This window comes from Neolamprologus brichardi, chromosome 13 (assembly GCF_056152115.1).
Source record: "Neolamprologus brichardi isolate AB-2024 chromosome 13, ASM5615211v1, whole genome shotgun sequence".
Classification (NCBI taxonomy): Eukaryota; Metazoa; Chordata; class Actinopteri; order Cichliformes; family Cichlidae; genus Neolamprologus; species Neolamprologus brichardi.
Window position 1 is genome coordinate 4,101,072 of NC_142116.1, and position 21,211 is coordinate 4,122,282.

The window sequence follows — 21,211 nt, forward strand, 5'->3', positions numbered from 1 at the left end:
GACGAGCCCAGTTGTAAGTAAGCTATTAAGACTCGACTGTACACCGTGTTCGTGTTTTCCTCCGAAACAATAAGTTCTGTTGGAGCAGCCTTTCAACGCCTCTCTCTGTCTCTCGATAGCAAAGCTGACCCAGACAACAAAGTAAAGCTAGTTTTCGGCCCAACACAGAATCCACCGTATTAGCCAGAGGTCCCTTTACTACGGTTCGGAGCCGCGGACCTTCAGTAACAGTAATAAATCACAGCAATAGTACATTCATGTAGTTGTAAACAGCATGATAATATATTAAGTAATCCAAAGTATTCAGAATACGTTACTCTCATTGAGTAACGTAACGGAATACGTTACAGAATATATTTTGGGGCATGTATTCTGTATTCTGTAATGGAATACATTTTAAAAGTAACCTTCCCAACACTGACTATTGTATATAGGGTGGAAACAAGAATTAGCCTGATAGAGTCTGGGATTGGATCAGTTAGGGGGGCGTGTTATGAAAAGCAGAAACTCACCCGTTGCTAACCACAGCAGAGTGTCCAAAGCGGTTGATGTCCCGGTGCAGGCCTGGTCTGGGAAGGACAGTCCACTCATCACAAGCTGAGGACGAGCACATGCAGACACACAACGATATTTAGGAATATAATCACTCGTGAGTGTGCGCTGATATACTGCTGCAGCGTTTGAAAACCAAAACATAAACAACCCACTTATTGAGGAAGTGAAAATGCACTGCACAAAATAAACAGACAAAGAGCTACTGTGAACATCACTGTAAGCAGGAAAAAATACAGTTTTCCTTAACTGGTAATGCTAACGATAATATACGACTGGATAATATTGTCTTCATTTTCCCCCATGCAGTTATAATAGAAGAATAAGGAGAACCATACGTACTATATGCAAGAGCAATGAGCAGTAGAGTGTGACCCACAGCTCAACCCCTTCCCCCAATTCCATAAGAACTCATTACCATAACCTTCTCACATCGAATTATGGCGATAGAGAGATGATAGGGGAGATAATGTGGGAGCTGACTTCATAAAACACATCATGCCACAAATATGATCATAAAACAGCCTCCTCTCTTTCTCTCTCCCTCTCAAGTTATCATTGGTGCTATTCAGCTCTGTGTGTTTTACTATTTGGATTTTACAACTCGCTGATGTTTTAATGACCCCTACATACTCCCATTATATTAATATGGAAATGACTGAGTGACTGAATGTATGTGTGTGTGTGTGAGAGAGAGTGTGTGAGTGAGATAGATGGAAAAAGAGTCCAAGTTGTGAGTGTAAATGTGCCATTTAGCTATAGACGCCTTTCCCTAAACACAGAACGCTGGTCGAGTTGAGGACACCAGGTTGCTAACGACCTCGTTAAGCGCTGTGCTAATTGGGAGCGCTTGTTTAAGAGCGAGGGATGCCACAGAGGACGCGGTGACGGGACAGACAAAAAGAGGTTATTCTAATCAACGCCAAGAGCAATGGGTTCATAACTAGCAGGGGTTAAAGGTCAGTCGTATTAACACGACAAGAAGAGTGATGCCGATGGAATCGGGCAGCTCTGAAGAACGGTGATTGTGCGGCTAAATTAAACAGCACCGGTTTGTAGGTGTTTAACTCCTCAGGTTTTGTTTTTAAATAGGTTAAGTTTTAACCGATTTTTAACCTACCAAAGCAAGATTAATTAAGTCTTTTTGCTCGAGAAACTCAAAAATCACTAAAGCGAATAAGTTGTGGGCTTTGAAACGACCTCCCTGAGGAGATAATCTGCGACCTCCTTCAAATCACTTCTAAAAACACATTTTTACAAACTCACTATTATGTGATGTCTTTTTATGTCCTTCCAACGGTTTTCTGTTAGATTTGCTTCATTAATGTTATAAGTCTTTTTCTTTAACTGCTTTTAAACAGGAAGCTCTAATTTCCAGCTTTCTGCTGAAATTCTGGATTCGGCTTTGCTAGTCAAAGCACTTGGCAAAAGAACCATGTAAATGGAATTATTATTTAATATTGTTTGACAAAAAGGCTGATGAATAATATTTATGAATAAATAAAACTTAGGGTTTAAACAATGAGAAGCAGGATACCAGAAGTTTATTAAAAGAAGGGCAAACAATTCATAAGACAGCTGCTATTAACACGAGACATTTTTACTCCAGTCTGGAGATTTATCCTTGTAGCATCTATTTCTAGAGCTTTGCACACACACACAGCTGTTTGTCAGCTCATGTTTAATATAACCTGCAAGGACCTGAATCAAATTGGCACCTCTGCCTGGGTAATCATCACTCAATGTGGGATCCAGGTGTGCACAACTATATGGCATCTAACATCCATCTGAAGCCTGAGGCACATGTGATGCTAAAAGTTTAAATATTTTTCCACTTGTGGCACTTGGCACTCTGAGCACCGAAATAAGCTTAGGCACTACAGGGAATCAGCAGTGAGGCAGGAGTTTGTTTCCTTGAGAACTTTCCAAGTTGTGCTGGCTGCAGAATAAAGCAGCTGACGTTTATCTTCGATATTTTATTCACTCGTTTTGCTCCAGAATTAATCATTACAACCAAAACTTCACTTGAATTTGTGCATCGGAGTTAATAAATCATGTTGTTAGTACTGAATATACCAAGGTGCGCTTGGTTTGTTATTTTCTCTGGACTGATTTGCTGTTACTGAAGTCAGTGAGAGAGCGGTTAATAAGAGAACGGGCCCATATCTTTTAAATAAGCAGGTTATTATTAAAGCTCTATTTTTACTTAATCTGCAAGACAATTTTGACAAAATGTCAACAGCTTCCTACGTTAATATTTCCATGTGTGTTTTTTTTATGTTCACTTTATAATTATTAAGAATTAATAGGCCTTGCAGTTCTTGTGAAGCCAATAAACACCCTCGGAGACCTGCTGTATGTTTCATGTGATTTAGAGAATCTACCACACGAAACAGTCTGCAAGACACATAACTGCTAAAATAAGCGAACTAATAACCAACAGCATCTGAAATATATAATAAAAAATAATAAGGTTTTGTTGTTTTGTGGAGTTCTCGCTTTTGTTGACCGAAACGTCCCAGCTGTTTGTAATCTGTGCTCCAATAGAACGATAGAAAACAGTAAACAAGCAGATTTGCATCTCTGTGCTGCTTCAGGCAGCCCAAGGTAAACAGTTTCAAGCCCCCTTCATGGTGAGAAGACAGATTTCTGACTGAACGCTTTAAAGTTTTCTTCTTTTTTTTTGTAGGTGTCTCAGTGTTGTGACTCCACCTCTAAGGGAATGGATAGTAACAACTACATGGACAAAAGATGGATTTTCTAACATAAGCGAAGCAATAAAATCTGAGGTACTGATTCTACTAAATCCTAAGTGGACAAAAAGATATTAAAAGGAATTAGCAACTGTAATAAAAAAAAGTATTCTCATTTTTCCATTTTGTGTCCCGTCATTTTCCCTTTCCTGTGTCTTCCAGTTTGACTGAATCTAATCTTTCTTTATGACAAGTTCTCATTCATTTGGGAAACCCTGGCGAGGCTGGGAATGGTACCTAAAATGGATATGCTGTTAAAAGGATGGATGGATGGACTTATTGTCTACTTATTGTTTGAATGACACATTTCAGCTTGTGGCATTTTTAAGATTTTACTTCTTGAGGATCAAGAGCTTCCCCATGCACCTTGGAAGTAGGAGTGAACTTGTGCATGAAAGCTCTACTCTATAATATGTGGAACTATGATTCGTGCATGTGAATCAAGAGCCTGATTGTGATGATGAAGCTGACCTCAAACCTCCAGCCACAGCTAAAAATCTTCCTCTAACAAGCTCTAAATGGAAAAAAAGATTACAACCTCGGTGACTTTTGATCCCATCCTCTAGTCATAACCAGTCACCCCGAGACTGCTGTCAAATTGTCCACCCAAGAACTGCAGGCTCAACAGATACTTATCAGCCACAACACACACACAGTCATACACACACACGGACCCACACAGATTTTAATTTCCTCTTAGGATATGAGAAAATCTGTGTTAATAATGCATGGTGGGACAGAGGGAGAAATCATGAGTCCAGATCGAAGCAGCCGTGCGGCCGGGCTGATTGACAGTTTGATCGGATCTGTGCTAATGGAGAAGTTGATGAAGAAAGCCGGGAGGAGGAGGACGTGGAGGTTTGAACGGCAGCCACTGTCTGCTCCTCAGATACATCCCGACTTCCAACATCTTCCAAACAAGCTTTCAGCTTGCCACAGGCCTTTCAGCGAGATCTGCGTATGTGTCAGGTGTTTGTGTGTCGCACACAGAGCGTGGGCGTGCGCCTATGGTGTGTCAGGTTGGAGAGGACTGCGTTTTTAATCAGAGTTCATTTTCCCCCAAAATCTAATTAGAAGTGTGAGGGTGGCACGGTTAAGGGGAAGGGAGGATGTGGGAGGATGGAAGTGGGGAGGAAGGAGAGCTGAAGGGGGAGAATTAAATTCAAATGAAAAGTGCCTTCCATGTCTACCTGAATCTAATGTGTGGCAGAAGAAGAGCAGGAGAAGCTAATAACGTCATGTCACCCCTCCAAGGTTAGCGCGGCAAAACAAAAACAAATTAGTGCTCCAAACGCCCCCGCTCGCAGCGAGCGCAGAGACAGGGAGGAACGGAGGAGCAAATGGAGACAAAACAAGGGATGGAGAGAAGTGACTTCACAGGTGGAACTAATTAATTATCTCCTGAAGAGATGCGACAGAGGGCAGAGCTTTAAAAAAGAACTTGTGCAGATCAACACTTTCTGTGAAGACACGTAGATACGAAGCCAAGCAACCCCCTGTCGTAACTCTAAACATGTTTAGTATTTTTCACAGCATGTCCTATTTAACACTAAAGGTTTCCCCCAAAAATGACCAAATTGTGCTCAGTCGAGACGCTCTATTCAGAATGAGTGTAATTAACACATTTCTCATAGACTTTGTATTTCTTTAAAGTCAAGAATCAAATCAATTATCTGCTGTGCTTTTAGTTACGATGTTATTGTCAAAGCCAACTGATGTCTTTTGTTCTGCTGCTTGAAGCCACTTTAAGAAAAACTGTTTCTCAGTAACTTGTGTTCCACTGCAGGAAGCACCTCTGCACGGCCTCCTTTAGTGCCATTTTGGCGGAGAAAAAAGTAGCTAGTCTGAGGATTTTTGAGTGCCCCTGATAGCCTGCTTGTAGAGGTTCAGCAATCTTAGGGTATAAGAGCTATATTGTGCTTCTTGTTGCGTCGATGCCCTGTTTTAAACATTGAAAGCAGTACACATACAAATAAGGGCAGTGAGCTCAAAGCTTAGGAGGTTTTAAATGGGCCATTTCTGTTTTTTTCTACTCTCAGTTCTATGTGATTGGAACATGGGCAGTAACAACAATGATAAACCAGGATTATTTTGAACTGTGACTCACACAAAGCCACTCTGGAGCAGTCTAACAATAGAAAGAGGGAGGTAGAAAAGGTCCTATTTAGGTCTGAGGATTGCTGCCCTCTCTGAAACATCAACAGCATAAACTTTGACATGAACAAGAAGAAAAGAAGCCTTTAAGCAGCTCAGCTCTCTCCTTTTTTGTTACTAAGTTCCTCTGTCTGTGCATATGCAGAATTAATGTCGCGGTTAAAAGTGTTTTTCATCACCTCGTGTTTGGGTGGAGCCACAGACATGTAAACAAAAGATATAGGGGCCTTTCCTGTATCTACACCACCTTGTGCCAATGTGAATACTGTAACTTCAGCACTGTAACAAGAAGGAGAAGATGTTTTCTTCTGACTTCTTTCCATTTATAAGGAGATTCATAAATGCCTTCATCATGAGGTTCTTGTACTTAGAAATTGACTGATACAGGATTTTAAATACTCACAATGAAAGTTGGTGAGTTGAAAATAGAATAGATTCTTTTTTCAAACATGCAAGAAAAATAAAGATATAGCGTATTGTCTTAGTAAAGACTATATGCTAATTCTATTTAAAGATAATCTTGTTTGTTTTGTTTTAGGGGTTTTTGTCGCGTATTCCTTGCTTAAGTTCTGCCCACCAATGCTCGGATCAGCTGGTTGTTATGTTTGTGGACTTCCAAACACATTTAAGTTGAAGTGCTTTCTGGTCGGAAAGTGATGGTTACTCACGATGATGGTTTCCACTTTATACATTTTAATTCACCAGCCCTTATAAATGCAGATGCCAATAGAGCAGTAAACAGCTAATAAGGTAAACGATTAAAAACCAAAGACAGGAATCACGAAGAACAAAGTAAAAATCAAAGTTTTCAAATGTAACTTGAGGGCGAACATCACAGATTTAGCTAAAGTTAGCAGGGGTTAAAGGAAAAGTGTGAATGCAGCAAGAGAAAGAATGAAGACAGGAAGGAGGAAACTATAGCTAGGAGACATTTCTTGGCTCAGATTTAAACTCTTCTTTTTTTTAAGCTCCTCATAACCCTGAGTGTGTTAAACAGTCACCACACTGACCCAGCGGAGGCCTTTAATTCCACATAATCCCTCTCTGGGTGAGAGGAGTCTGTTGCACCACAGTGAGGAAAGAAAGGAATTCCATGCGACACACTCCACTCTGATATATGATGCTAGTGCAGCTTTTAGCTTGTCTAATTATCCCATTAAGTAAAAATGCAACTACTGAAACAAACTATTTTGTTTCCTTAAACCAAGGCAATAGTAAACTGAACATCTTTTCGTTTTGGTCGGTTGTTCAGCACTAATTGGAATTCTTCATCCTGGACTGTAAGAAACTGTTGACGCTGACATTTTCTTTCAGGTATTTAATTAATCAATTCCTTGAGAAACCTGGCACCACAACACTCTGTAGTGAAAGGAGTCATTAGGTGGATCCCGAAATGCTGCTGAGCTTTGTTTTAATTAAAAAAAAATGCCTAAAAAACAAACAAGGAACACATTTCAACTGCCAGTGTGTCAAAAAATATAATGTACTGTGAAAGGAACATGGTTACAACAGGGATGGAGTAATTCTGTAAAACTAAGAAGATATTTAAGATCAAGGTCGTACACCAGATAAACTTCTACTAGAAAGAATAAGATATATGTCGAAACACAAATTTAAAAAATACGTAAGGAAGTTGAACTAAAATATTTACATCAATATATTAATGTGTATGTTTGTTTGCTATATTTGAACTTTCCTTTAATTTTTGGTCATTGACCACGCACACACACACAGTCAGTTTTATTGATAAGCACGTTCAGGTTTAATATTAACCCAGTAACTCTGTCAAGAAGCATGATTTGGGGCTGAATCCTGGTTTTCAGTGTTATAAAAGTAGTTTACTTTTCACTGGAGCAGATCACCGTAGTAACGTATGCTGCCTAGCTAACCTGCTCCAAGGCAGGTTATGTTCTAGTTATGAGATAAATATAGCCACAACCTGTTGACCAGTCATTTCTCACCAGTCTGGAAAACAATCTCCTTACATCACCTGGAAGATCCTACAGACAGTCAGGTTTGAACTCTGTCTTTTGCTGATGAGCATCTATAAAATGTTCGCTTCACTGTTTGTTGGTTTTTCCTGTTGGCTAAAAGATGCTTTCAGACAGTTCAGAACTCACTTTGTTTATTGCTGCAGAAGCTGCAGTTGAAAGAATAAGGCTAAAATTGTCCTGCGCACATCTAAACAATATATTAATATAATAGAATACAGAATTGTATTCATGTGAGCTTGTTCTTTGTCTTAATGAAAGAAACTGTGAAATTGACATTTCTATTAACTTACACAGCATCTGTCCTGGTTTCAAACAGATTAGAAGCCAGGACATTCACACAGTGCTAAATAATACTATACATGCAAAACTCTTCTCAAGCAGTAGCTTTGTGTGCAGCAGCCGTGTCACTTTTAACCTGTAATATTTAACCTTTTTGTATTTTTGTTGTAAAATTATAGTTTTATTTTCTTTGTAAATTATGCTGCTCTGTTGCCAGCTCTGTTGGCCCTTTCCTGGCCTGACTTATCGAGTTAATAAGCCACCTTACGTGAGTGGTTAGCGGGTAACCACTCACGTAAGGTGGTTAGCCGCTAACCACGGCTAACCACCTTAGCCGCTAACCGTTAGCCGCTAACCGTTAGCCGCTAACCGTTAGCCGCTAACCGTTAGCCGCTAACCGTTAGCCTGATTGCTGAATTTAAAATCTCCAGCACTGCGTGGTCCTGGTTTCCTTAAATGTGCTCGCTGGCTTATGGCTTCCTACAGGTTCACCTTTGCTCAAGTTTTCCTTTTGCCTCCTCATTCCTCACAAACAATCTAGTCTTGCTCTCACCCAACTCAATCCTTTCATTATTTGAACTTTCCATAAACTCATTTGAACCTTACTCAGCGGTCACTTTGACTCTCCCAGTTCTCTTAGCCAAACCTTGACATCCTTGCTTTGAAAGGGCTTCACTGCAGAAGACGCAGTCCAAGTCCATAACAATGGGGAGCCCGCTATAATGTGCAAGAAGAGAGCCACACTGGAAAACAGCCTGCAGCTGTCTCAGAATGTCATGACCCCCAAGTCGTACATTTTTGTAACACAGTGTATACTTCAGATTGTTCTCCCAAGAAAACAAACAGCACTGGTTGTTTAAGCAAATCCCAGAGCAGCCGGTGTTTGTATTCAGGGCAAAACCGTAAAACTGCCATTGAACTAAAAACTACTGTCACACAGAGAAGAAAGAGCTAGTGAACAATAAAGTGTGGGTCGAAGTGTAGTTGTTTTTTGACACAGGAAACCTGTTTATACTGCCTCTGAGAACAAATAACATAACCATTCTTCACCTTAACCTAATTATTCATTTAACCAAAATAATTATCCAATGCTGACTCTTAACCAAAAACTATTCCTATCACAGATAGTGATGTTTACAGTTTTTTTTTTACAACAAACAAAAACTGTTCAGTGTTTATGAAATTATCATATATTTCATGTCTGTGTTATAAAGATAGCCACTGGTTTTGAATGTTAGCAGCTTGTTGCATGGTCGTTAACTATTATTACTGCCATAGATATTACAAGTAGACAATCTGCAGGGCAGAGCCCAGAACTCAGTTATTACCTGATTTAATGGTGGTTGTTCCACTTTGGTGGACAGAAATAATGTTCAACGCGCTTTCACTTACACCAAACAATAGTCCCTTTAAGAGGCAGCAGGACTTCCAACTGTGGAATAAATGCCTCGAGTTTCAGTTTTTGCACAACGTTTGCCAAAACAACATGGTTATGGTTAGGAGAAAATCATAGCTTAAAAAACTCACTTTTCTAGTTACAACACTGAGGAGTGTCGGTTGCTTTCTATTTTGATCAAAGTCTAGTGAGCCAGCAAGCATATACTTAAGCTTTTACCTATGGAAACTCAAGCAGTCAGTTAGCCAAGCATAATATAATGATAACACTGCTTGATGTCCAAAATGCTTTTTATGTCACATTTGTGCAAAGGACACATATGCAGTTTTAACTAAACTGTAATTATAAACAAAATATTATAGTAAACATTTTTATGCATGGCTTAACCATTGACTGCTATGGTTGGTCTTGACTGGTTGACGAATGATTGCTGAAAGTAGCTTGCTAGTGTCCAGGTGAAAATGGTCAACAATAGGTATACATGGCTCCGGTGAAAACCACTTGTAATAGCTTCCATCCCTCTAGTAGACTACTGTGTTCATCCATAGTTCTCATGGAGGAGCCTCAGCCTTGTGCAACTGAAGCTTTAGTTAGATTGCAGGTGCTGTGGAGGTTTGCCCATCTGTTTAGGCTGATATGTGCACGGCCCTCGTGTTACTGTGCAGACCACAGCTACACCTTGGTGAAGCAAAATGAATACGAACCTAAAGCAACATGTGGGCAAGATTAAAATGTGCAAAGGCCCAGTTAAGTTACACACATGAGCAATATTTAAAAAACAAATAAATATTTGACTGCAACATATTATTTTCTCCAGCTGATGATCATTCACGTCATCATCTTTCCTCTTGGTTTTTCATCTTCCCACCTAAACTATAATGCAGCTTCTATCTGCCTCTCCGGTAAGCTCCAGCTTGAAAACGGACAAAAGTTGCAGGTGATAAAAGCAGTAATGAATAAATTATGATATTTATGAAGACAGGGGTGTTTGCACAGAGTTAAGGGACACGTAAATTCACACATTTATTGCAAGCGTTGATGGAGCGAAAACAGTATCTGAAACCATTTGGCTTTCACCTTCATTAAGATGGGGACGTTCTGTAAACCCATGCCTGATTGTTTATCACCTTTTATTTTGCCTTTTGTTCACAAGCTTATCATCATCTTCACCCTGGCACACCTTTAATGTCTTTAGGCAATTCTCTTTCACAAGTCCGCAGTGCTTCCATTCTCCTCCCTAAATCCCTACTTCATTTACTCTTTATTTCTCTTCCACTCCGTGTTCGTCCCTCTCTCCTTCTTTAGCACTATTCTCCTTTATTTCATCACCCTCCTCACACCTGCTACTCTAATATCAGCAGTCGTTTTTTTCCTGTTATTCTGTAATTTACAAGAGTGACGAGAAATATAAAATATAGAGTGGGAAGGACGACAGATTTGGACAGTGGGCTGATATTTCCAAGTACAAAAAAGCATTTTAAAGCCCATTTTTATAAATTTAAAAGAAAATACTTGCAGCTTTCAACTACAACTCAAACACGGAATAGCTGAGCACATTAGCATTATAGCCAGACCTTTTGTCATGGCTGAAAGCACTCTAAGAAACACTCTAAACAACTCTTGAGAAGCACTCTAAACAACTTGTCCGGAACTGTTTTTATCATTTAAGAAACATTTCTAAACTCAGACTACTGGTGTAAAAGGCAGAACTTGAGATGATTATTTATGCTTTTATCTCTTCTCGTTTGGATTATTGTAACAGTCTTTTTACTTGTGTCAACAAATCAGCTCTGGATCGCCTTCAGTCTGTACAGAATGCTGCGGCAAGAATTTTAACTGGTACAAACAAGAAGTCACACATTACTCCAGTTTTGGCTTCTCTTCATTGGTTTTAAAATTTTAGTTGTAACTTTTATAGCTCTGCACGGTGAAACTCCCCAGTATATCTCTGACCTGTTGAAACCTCATGCTTCATCCCGAGCACTTAGGTCTTCAGGTCAGAGGCTACTGGTGGTCCCACGTACTGGGTTTAAAATAGGGGTGGGTTTTGATAATCGATTTATCGATTAAAAATCGATTCTGGCTTGGATAACGTGATATCGATTTAATAAAATCCTGAATCGATTTTTTAATATAAATTTATTTTGCCCGAAATGCCGGAATCTCAGTTTCGACAAACACCAAACAGCTAAAACAGTAAATGAGAGCAGGAACACGGATTCTGCACAAAGACGTAAACACAAAGCGCGGACCTGCCGACGGATCAGAATCAGTGACATGTCGCCTTTCTCACCCGAAGGCACGGACACGGTCGGAGCTGAAAGCCGACAGCTCGCTGATTCCGATGTTTCGGCAGGTCCACACTTTGCGTTTACGCCCTTTTGGCGTTGATTCTAAAGCTGTTAGTTTGATCTCTCTCCAAAGATTGTTGACTGAACCAGCAGCAAAAGAAGATCCAAACTACGCTTCACATAAACATCGTCCTATATTCCCTCTGACTTTTGCTGTTTTGCTTCCACCACAATAAAAATCACACTTCATGCACAGCTCTCTCTCTCTCTCTCTCTCTGTACTTCAAGAACAGTTTTCTGCATTATTCGCATGCTTGTTACGCACAAGTCTACCGTTGTTTACAGCGCTGTCGGCCGCTGTTTTTTTCCCTTTTACTTACTTCCAAAAAGAAAACCTAATTTCTGCCGTTCAATAGGCTTCTGAACAAATTTCAACTTTTTAAAATTATGCAAAATGCAAAACGATCAGCTGTGTCTCTAATAAAACCGCTGTAATTTCAGAGGTAATGTTCATATGTTAATGATTACATTTAACATTGGTGATGTGGATGCGGCCACCAACTTTCGGAGATAACAAGCTCCTGACCCTAACCATACAAAAAAGCTAGGTAAGCATTAGCATGTTTCATTTTCCCTGATATGAAAACTCATTTCACCCAGTGATGCCTAAACAATCTATAGCTGCTGCTTCAATAAAATTGTTTTCCCAATTCTTGGCAGTCAGTAAATATAAAAAATAACCATTCTAACTAACAATATTTAAAAATATTAACTTTTTTCTACAATATATTTTTCCCAAGTATAATCCCTACATGATTTCCATTTAGACATTTTAAGGCTCTGCTCCTTTTGTTCCGAGCTTTTAAATTCCAGCAACATCCCAACATACTGCACTGACATCTGTTGGATGAACTGTGGCTAAGAGGAAATTTTTAACATATTCTGCACCCCGAGAATATAATAAAACTTAAAAAGTAGTATTAAATAAATAAACAAAGGGTCTCCATTGCCTCTCACTATTAGCGGCATGTGATTAGAAATCCGATTTGACAAGGTGAACCACCACACCCGAGGCTCTATGTCGTGAAAGTCTCACTCACACCCCTGATCACAGTCAAAGAAACACTGATCAGTATAAAAACTGGCAGACGATTATTCTGAATGACTTTTTTTTGCAGTGAAACAATTATTTCACCACTAACAGACACTGGCAAGCATTACATGCAGATAAATATACAGTTAAAGAACCACCATCGCCAACATGCTGCTTTTTCCTCTTCATGTTTCACTTTCACTCGATTTTTTCAGGACCTTTTGCATAAATATTCGCACATCTTTATCATTTCCTCCTTCTTTCTTTTAATCTATCTACTGCACACTGTTTCCTCCTGAAGAGCAGAACTAATCTGCATCTTCCTCACCTGAAGCCCCTTTCATTGTTGTCTTTCTCTATCCCTGTCAAGGGCCGTTAATGTTCCCATACCATCTGGTTGATGGTGTAACTGGTTAGCCTATAATGGGATCCTTAATCATCAATACTCCATACCTATACTGCAGTGTCCGCAACCTAACACAGTCTTGGTTTCTTTCTTACTGTCTCTTCTGGTTGCAAGAATATTTTTAGCTTGTTTTTAGGTCTGTCACAGTGCAGTAACGTTGCAGCTTCCTCTATGTACTATTAAGGGCATTTCAACATGCTGTTGCTGCACAAATCGGATTCACACCAGGAAATCACTTCCAAATACAATATGCATGTGTGTTTCTTTTTAGAAGAAAGCACTCTAAATGACTAATAAGAACAAATAAATACTACATAAAGCTTGATGGTGAGGATGAGTTGAATATTATGCTTATGAGTGGTTATTGAATGGAACTGCCCTGCAGATAATATCACCTGTGAATACAGAATATAAATATGTAGGATGCTTATAATAATACCAGAACTGAGAGCAAACCAAGACTTATCGTACATGAGATATAGAACGTAATTTAAAAACATGTTTTCCTTGCAAGCAGGAGCACTCAGAGTGCAGATGTGGGGTTAAAGCAGCCCCTTTTAGTCAACTACAAGTCATGGTTAGAAGCAGCAGGCAGTTTTATATGTAGAAAAGTAGGCACGAGGCAAATCTGGCCTTTTAACAGTAACAGATGGAAGTGGAAGGACAAAAGAAAAAAAAATCAAAGAGAAAACCCCAAAAAGTGAAATGAATTTTTAAAAAGAGAGATAAAAACACCATGTTGTCACGCAGTGGTGATTTTGAAGCTTGGTTTTTAAACTCTGACTTGAATATTTTGACTGTCATCATCTTAATTTTTTGAACATACAAAGAGCGGCTCTGAAACCAGACACGTCGCACACTTGTGGCTTGGCAGAGCTCTACATTAAAGCATATTCTACTTTCGGATTTACTCACAACAGGACCACATTTACAAAATAAACATGTCAATTTTTTGGAAACCAGAGGAGTCGCCCCCTGCTGGCAGTGGGGGGGAAAATTATTGTTTACGGTACTTCTGAATTAGCTTCACTTTTGAGACTCAGACGCTAGAGCCACCTATTATATACAGTTTACTGTAGAAACTGAATGTTTTGGTTCCAAGTAGTATTATATCAAATTAACAGAAAATCTATCTGAAAAGACATTCTGTGAATTCCATCCAGATCACTCAATGAAAGGACCTATTTTCCAGCCTTAGAGGAAGAATTAAATAAATGAAAGCACCTTTAGATGTCCCAGTTATTAATCAATAATAACTAATACCATCAGGCAGGCATATAATTTATCACAAATTAACTCAAAAACAAGGAGTGCAGCAAAAACTATATCTCACTGTCTTATTGCCTGTGAGAAGAGACGGTGAAATGGACCCACAGACGCCTTATCTTAACATTATTAAGTCAGTTTTGGATTACATGAAGATACAAAAGACCCTGGCATGACTAAATCCACATGAGAACTCTGGAGAGGTGTTTACCTGCCAAGTGGCTGACCTTTAATAGCTGTGCACAAGAAAACTGGTGTTCACACCAACATTTGCTTCAAAATCTAGCATCCACCCATGTGAAAGTGTCTGTTTATATGTGACTTGTTCTTACCGATATCATAAGCCAGAAAGTCTGCAGAGAAACACTTGGCTCCGTTGCTCAGAGATGTGTCATTGTGAGTGTTTCCACCAAAAACCAGCATCGTGCCACTCAGCAGCACCGCCGAGTGGAGGTACCGTGCCAAACCGCTCTCCTTGAGGATTAACCTGCGTGCACACACAAACACACACCCACACAGAGTTGGGTTAATCAGCAATGTGAGGCACGTCAGGAAAGCATCAATTTGTCAGCTATGCGTGTGTCTGCGTGACATGTGTGTCCATGGATGCATGTACTGCAACTGATGGCGTCTCTCAGGTTGTGACCTGGCCTGTGGTGACTGCCCTTCATACCAACTGTTCTTTCACAGGAGCAACACACACACACACACACCTGACATTGTAGGGGGTCTCAGTCTGTGGTGTCCAATCTCTCTGAGGTCAAAGGTTGTAAAGTAGAGAACAACTGCAGTGTCTATCTGTGGCTTAATTTACTGCAGCAATGCTGACTTTCTGCCCTGCCTTCAACTGATTTAAATCTTCTCATACTGAAACTAGACCCACTACTTCATGAGAGACTTTTTATATGTACGAGCAGCATCGCTATCTCTATTGTGAAAAGGCAACGAGTACTCAGAACATACTTTAAATATGGCATTGAAACAGCGACCTGGAATGGAAGTCATATTTATTGATTCTAAAATATTGACCAAAAAAACAAAAACAAAACAAAAACAAAACAGACATCTACTTCTAAGAGCTTGAAATATCTTTATATTAAAAACATTTTTATCAAACAAAAAATACGTGTGTAATTTAACAAATCCAATTAAGGTCACATTGCTAATAAATGTAAATATATAAACTTTTTTCTTCTAAAAAAGGAGAGCTGATCAGGAGTCCACACCATTACAAGGTTATAAAAATGTAAAATCAAGCATAATGAATATAGAAAAAGCCAACAATCAAGCAAAGTATAATAAACACAAAACCAAATACTAGGTTTTGGAATAGTTACCAAACTCTTTAGGATATTTTTTAGAGGCTTCTACACTCCCAGAGATGCAAAAATCATCAAGCTTAAGTGTTTTTTCAAGGTTATTCAATCGACCAGGGTGAAAAATAGGGGAAGGCAGTTCTCCAGGTTTGAGCAAATCCTGGGTTACCTGTAGAGCAGCAATCTACAGGGAGCAAACACGAGAAAAGATGGGAAAAAAAGCTACTGTAGAGCTGTACAGAAGCAAAATGTGCCGTCGTCCAACAGTTTGGAATAGGAGTTAAACTGGCCAGTATATGTGACAAATTTAATGGCTACAAAACAGTTGGAAACCACTAACATATAGATGTCACGTAGAAAAGATTGTCATGCCTGTCAGAAGCTTTACACTGACAGAGGCCAGATGATCTTTACATTGGTAGGGAGAAGTATAAATCACTGGAACACCCAGGGATGTGTCAGTCTGGGAATTTCATCAGTCCAAGAGCTCAAGTGACACTCGACTCCAACAACACATTCCAGCTGGAAAGTGAGAGGCACCGAGAGATTGCATGCACATGTGAGCATTTGTTAATGTATGCCTACTTGTGTGTCCACTGTGCGCATGTATATTAAAAGATGTTAAGAGCACGATAGAGCCCAGCATCCACTTTCACCAATCCATCTGTCAGAGTTCATCTGAGGTCAAAGCTCCTGGCAGATCCTTGCATTCTCACTCCAGGCTCCTCTTTCTGACAGGAACTTGGTGATTTTCCTTCCTCAGAAGGAGTTTGTGTATATTTAAAGTGATTACACAGAACTATTAATATTATCACATTAACTAGTTATTAACTTTTTATGCAGACTCTCTTTTATCTTCTAAGACATGAGGCTACAATAAATTATCATATTTTCACTACTATTATTAAGAACTCTTATTAAACATGTTTTTTATTATATGGTGAAACATTTCTTTATTAAGCTGTGATGTAAACAGTACAATATCTTTATAATAACAAGCTTATTTGCAAACGCACCGCTGTCGCACTCACAAATTTATCTTGGTCTGTGTAACAAAGTTGCTAAATTCAATGATTTCAGCCTCAACGTTTAACAAAGGTAAATAGGAAAATATCAAAGGTAAATACGCCCATTGTGAAGAACTGTTCCTCAAGGGATACTCTTGTTTCTGGCGCATTATGATTTTGCATAAATTTCTGTTATGAAAATCTCTCCTTCATGCAAGTCCTCTAAAGGCTGCAAGAATGCATGAATAATGTCTAAAAGGCAACAGGGTGGAAGTAATGTTTTAATCATCGCAGAGTGACTAATGACATCAGCTGTCAGGAAAAGCAGCAGGGTTAAAAAGAACAAAATCGTTATCTGTAATGTAAAGAAGAACATTTTAATGGAAACACCTGCAGCTTTAAAACTGCAGTACGTGAACAGGCCGGGGACACGAGCTGACCAACATCTACTTTTGGTAAATTGCATGTGAATCAAAACACGATTACAGTGGAGTGAAGTTTGAGCTGTGATTGGCTGGATTTAACTTTAAAACATGTTTGAATATTTATGCTGGTTCTGTGAGCTTGTTCAGGATGCACCCTGCCCATGATCTAAACCAGCGGTCCCCAACCTTTTTTGCGCCACAGACCGGTTTATGCCCAACAATATTTTCATGGACCGGCCTTTAAGGTGTCGCGGGTAAATACAACAAAATAAAACTAGTACCGGTACCGAAAAAAAAGAAAATTTATTCATAACACACGTGAAAAGACCCAGGAAAAACGAGTTAACGATAAAAACGATAACAAAATAACGCCGAAAACCGATAAAAACCCTGAAAACAATACATTTCACACCTGAGCCTCAACTCTCGCGGCCCGGTACCAAACGACTCACGGACCGGTACCGGTCCGAGGCCCGGGGGTTGGGGACCGCTGATCTAAACTAAGGGTTGACCTTTTTTGCAGCCAGTGCGGACATGTTCTTAAGACTCCAACATAATATAAACACTACTTTTGATAGCTTGGGTATATTTCACATATTTCTCACCCGCTATTAAGCTGAGCCAAGCCATGTAGCAGCAGGAACCTTGCTGCAAACTCACAGAAGTGAGTGATTTCATGACAGAGTGCATGGTGTGCTATGGCCAAAAGATAATGAGGGAAAGAGTAATGGACTCATTTCACTTGTGTTATTGATGTAATTCAGTCACAGGCACTATGTGGTCCCTGCACCCCAATTAGAGAACTCACCTCGTGCATGATGGGATTGGTCAAACCTCTGTATAGCCCTGAACACGACAAACAGCTAAACTGGAATTACCATGATTCAGACAGCTGTTATGTTTACCATGGACATCAAAGTAAATTTCTATTTTTTTTTTATGCTGAAGATATCATATCCATTTAGCATTAAAACGAAATGTTTGCAATAAAAAAAAAATCCATAGTACTGTTAATGTGCCCTCACCATGTTCTTGTGTGGACGTGGTAGCGGTACATGTGGTCCACCAGGCCGTATTTGTTGTTATTTAGTGCCTTGTATCCCCCGTGGACAAACACACAGCCACTGGCTTCATCATACACGCTGCTGTGACCGTAACCTCCCTGGACCACTGCACCTCCGGAAGACACAACCTGCCACGAGTTAGACCCTGAGACACAAACAAACAGGGAGGGGGGGGAGAGAGAGGGGCTGATTAATGGAGTGCACCCCTGTGGAAAGATCAAAGTTGATCACTTAAAATGTTTTTTTATGCTTTGGCAAGTTTGGCTTTTCACTGTGCTTGCCAAAAAGCAAAGCAGTTTTTATTCCAGAGGTGATGTAAAGCAAAGAGAGGAGAGAGCGAGCCAAACAGGGAGAGAGGCCACAGAAAATTAGAGTTTCTTCAGTTTAAAAGCGGCCTTTCAAAGAGCCAAGATCGATTCAGGTGCATAAAAAATGATTTTTAAAAAATGGGCAGGGGTTACGTCATCAGATGAACCCCAATAAATAAAAGAAAGTAAACAAACAAAGCCTAAGAAGAATTTTTTGAGACCAAGTGTAGTATCAAAATAGAGACAGAAAAGGGAGGAGAGAGTGCATTTGAACTGAAGCTGCTCCTGATTCTTCTTTCAAAATCTGAGAATGACGATTTCAAAAAAGAAGAAACACAAATCTGAACACTTCACAAACTTTGTACAAAAATGAAAATGGAAACACTTTAAAATTACAAATCACAACAACTGCATTCCTTCATAGTAACAACACAGCGAGAGCCGTAAAATACAACTCAGAAAAAGCAGATCTATTTGGTATTGTGGATGCTCATTACACCAAAGCTAAATTTGTTTCAAAGTTCTAAGATATTTGGAGGCAAAATAAAATAAAAATAAAACAAAAATAATAGAAAATAAAACGCCTCATTTTTACGCTCCATGCAATATTTCATGTCACTAACTTTGTGCCTTTTTCATGTCACAGATCATGCTTTGCCTTCTCTGTACCTTCCTGCAGGCATCTCTGGCTCCAGAGCTGAATGTTTCAGGTCAGCGGTTACCAGCCCACCAACATGCCCTCTGTTTATTGTTATATTGTTTGTTGTCTGTCTGTTTATGCTCTTTTTTCAGTCTTTGCTTTTCTCTCATCCCATCAGGTTACACCAGACATGCCCAAAGTGAATTGACCATTTCTCTGCAATTACAAACTATGTGGTATCAAACTAAAGTTAACACTTGTGAGACTTTATCAGAGGTGTAAGCATCACAGCAGATGCCACTGTGTCAAAGTAACTGAGGATACAACACAGCAAACTATGAAGTTTTTCCTGGCCTGGCCTCTTATAGCACATAACCCCCTTGAAAATATGCTGCAGTAGATCAAAAACGGAAGAAAACAATATAATTAACTGTGAATAGATCGATGCTACTTAAGTGAAACTGAGCAAAGTTAAAGTTAAAGTTATGCATTGTTTGTTTTGCAAGTGTTGATGTGGAAGAATACAAGAGGAATTGTCTTTGTGGATCTAGAGAAGGCATTGATGTACGTGAGGCTGGTGTAGGACACGTATGAGAACAGTGAGACAGTGGTGAGGTGTGCAGTTAGAGTGAAAGATGGGTTCAAGTGGGGGTGGGATTACATCAGTGCTTTGAGCCCTTTCTTGTTTGCAGTGGTGATGGACAGATTGACAGATGAGGTCAGGCAGGCGTCTCTGTGGACGATGGTGTTTGCAGATGACATTGTGATCTGTGGGCAGCAGGCACAGGAGAGTCCAGAGAGGTAAAGACATGCACTTGAGAGAAGAGGAATGAAGGTAAGTAGAAGCAAGACAGAATGCATGTGTATGAGAGGTAGACGGGTGGAACAGTGAAGCTGCGAGGACCAGAGGCCACGAAGGCAGATGTGCAGAGGAGGGATAGTGAATATATTGGAAAACAGGATTTTGAATATGGAGTTGCCAGGAAGACGATTGTAGTGAAAGACATGCTAAGAGTTAGTGAGACAGAGTGGATGCTAGAGATAAGGTCCTGATGGTAGCAGCCAGAAGAACAAAATTGCTGTATTTTTGTTGTATATTTTATAAATGATATTAAACAAAACTAGCATACAGAAAAAGCAAACCAAGTAAGGAAGTATATAGAGAGAAACGGAGAGAAAAACTAATAGTTTAGCAGGATGAAGTTTGTTTCATCTTTTAGACCAGAGCTTCTCGTCTTATATATCAATATTGACATCATTGAAATGATTTAGCGGCCTGTCGATCTGATTTCTCTTTGCTAATGACAGCATTTTGCCCCAAAAAAGCTTCACTGAACTGTACTCAATTGAGAAAGGAAAAATGACAGGAGAAAAGAAAGCCGGCGAGCAACTGACAGCCGACCACACACCTGGAGTGGGAAAAAATAGCATAAAAGAACAAGAGAAACAGGGGTAGGAGGAAAGGCAGCACTGAAGTGACGACAAGAAAGGAGAAGGTCAACTCTTATCACATCTCTCACAGCTAATTGCTGTGAACCCGCTTCTCCGAGTGGTCATTAAATCCTTTTACCTCATATTTTACACTTCGCTTCGACTCCCCCTCTGTTCATTTCCACACTACGCTGACTCCTTCTTGCTCCCTCTGAAGCCTAATGATGCTCAGTGCAGACTTACGTTGTGACACTGTCAGAGAAAGAGGAAGGAGGGAATCGATGGAGGTGGGTGAAGATGAAAGTGATAGACGTTTGAGTGCAGATAAGGAAGGAAGAAGGTGAGGCAGAGGAGCACACAGTGATGTGGACAGAGGGGGTCAGAAGCTGAGGCGGGCAGGTGAAAAGAAAAATACAGAGGGAGATTTAAAAAAGAAAGAAGGCGTGTGAGGAGCAGATGAAAGAGTGCAGAGGGAGGGATGGGAGAGGGGGAGAAAAAAATCAAGATGACAAGGAGGTAGAGGAGTGAGGGGATGCAGCGGATTCATTAATCACTGTCTTCTCCCAGACAATCCAGCCTAGGTGCCACCTCTTCTTAATGACCACGCTCTGTGCACTGGTGTGTGTGAAGATTGTGTGGCTGCACACACCTCTGCTTTTCAGCCTGTGCTGTGCATCTTGCGGGAAGTGTGTAAATATGTGTATGCTTGTGTTTTCCTCTCCAGAATTATTCAAACATTTGGTTCTAGCGCCATCAGCTGGTGTACAACATTACAATACCGCCATCTTCTACACAGCCATAAAGACACGGAGTCAGATATACACTGATGATAAATG

At 39.9% G+C, this 21,211-nt stretch overlaps 1 protein-coding gene across 3 annotated transcripts in view; it reads right to left on the reverse strand.

Moving 5' to 3' along the window:
• The window catches only part of atrnl1a (attractin like 1a), a 359,651-nt gene that overhangs the window by 275,148 nt on the left and 63,292 nt on the right, over positions 1–21,211 (reverse strand). For all 3 annotated transcript variants that reach the window (XM_087849988.1, XM_087849987.1, XM_087849989.1), the window contains exons 9-11: positions 17,958–18,141; positions 14,517–14,671; positions 513–597 (exon numbers count right to left, since the gene is read on the reverse strand). In XM_087849988.1, the coding sequence (XP_087706114.1) occupies positions 513–597; positions 14,517–14,671; positions 17,958–18,141 (424 nt within the window). The remainder of the gene's footprint in view (positions 1–512; positions 598–14,516; positions 14,672–17,957; positions 18,142–21,211) is intronic.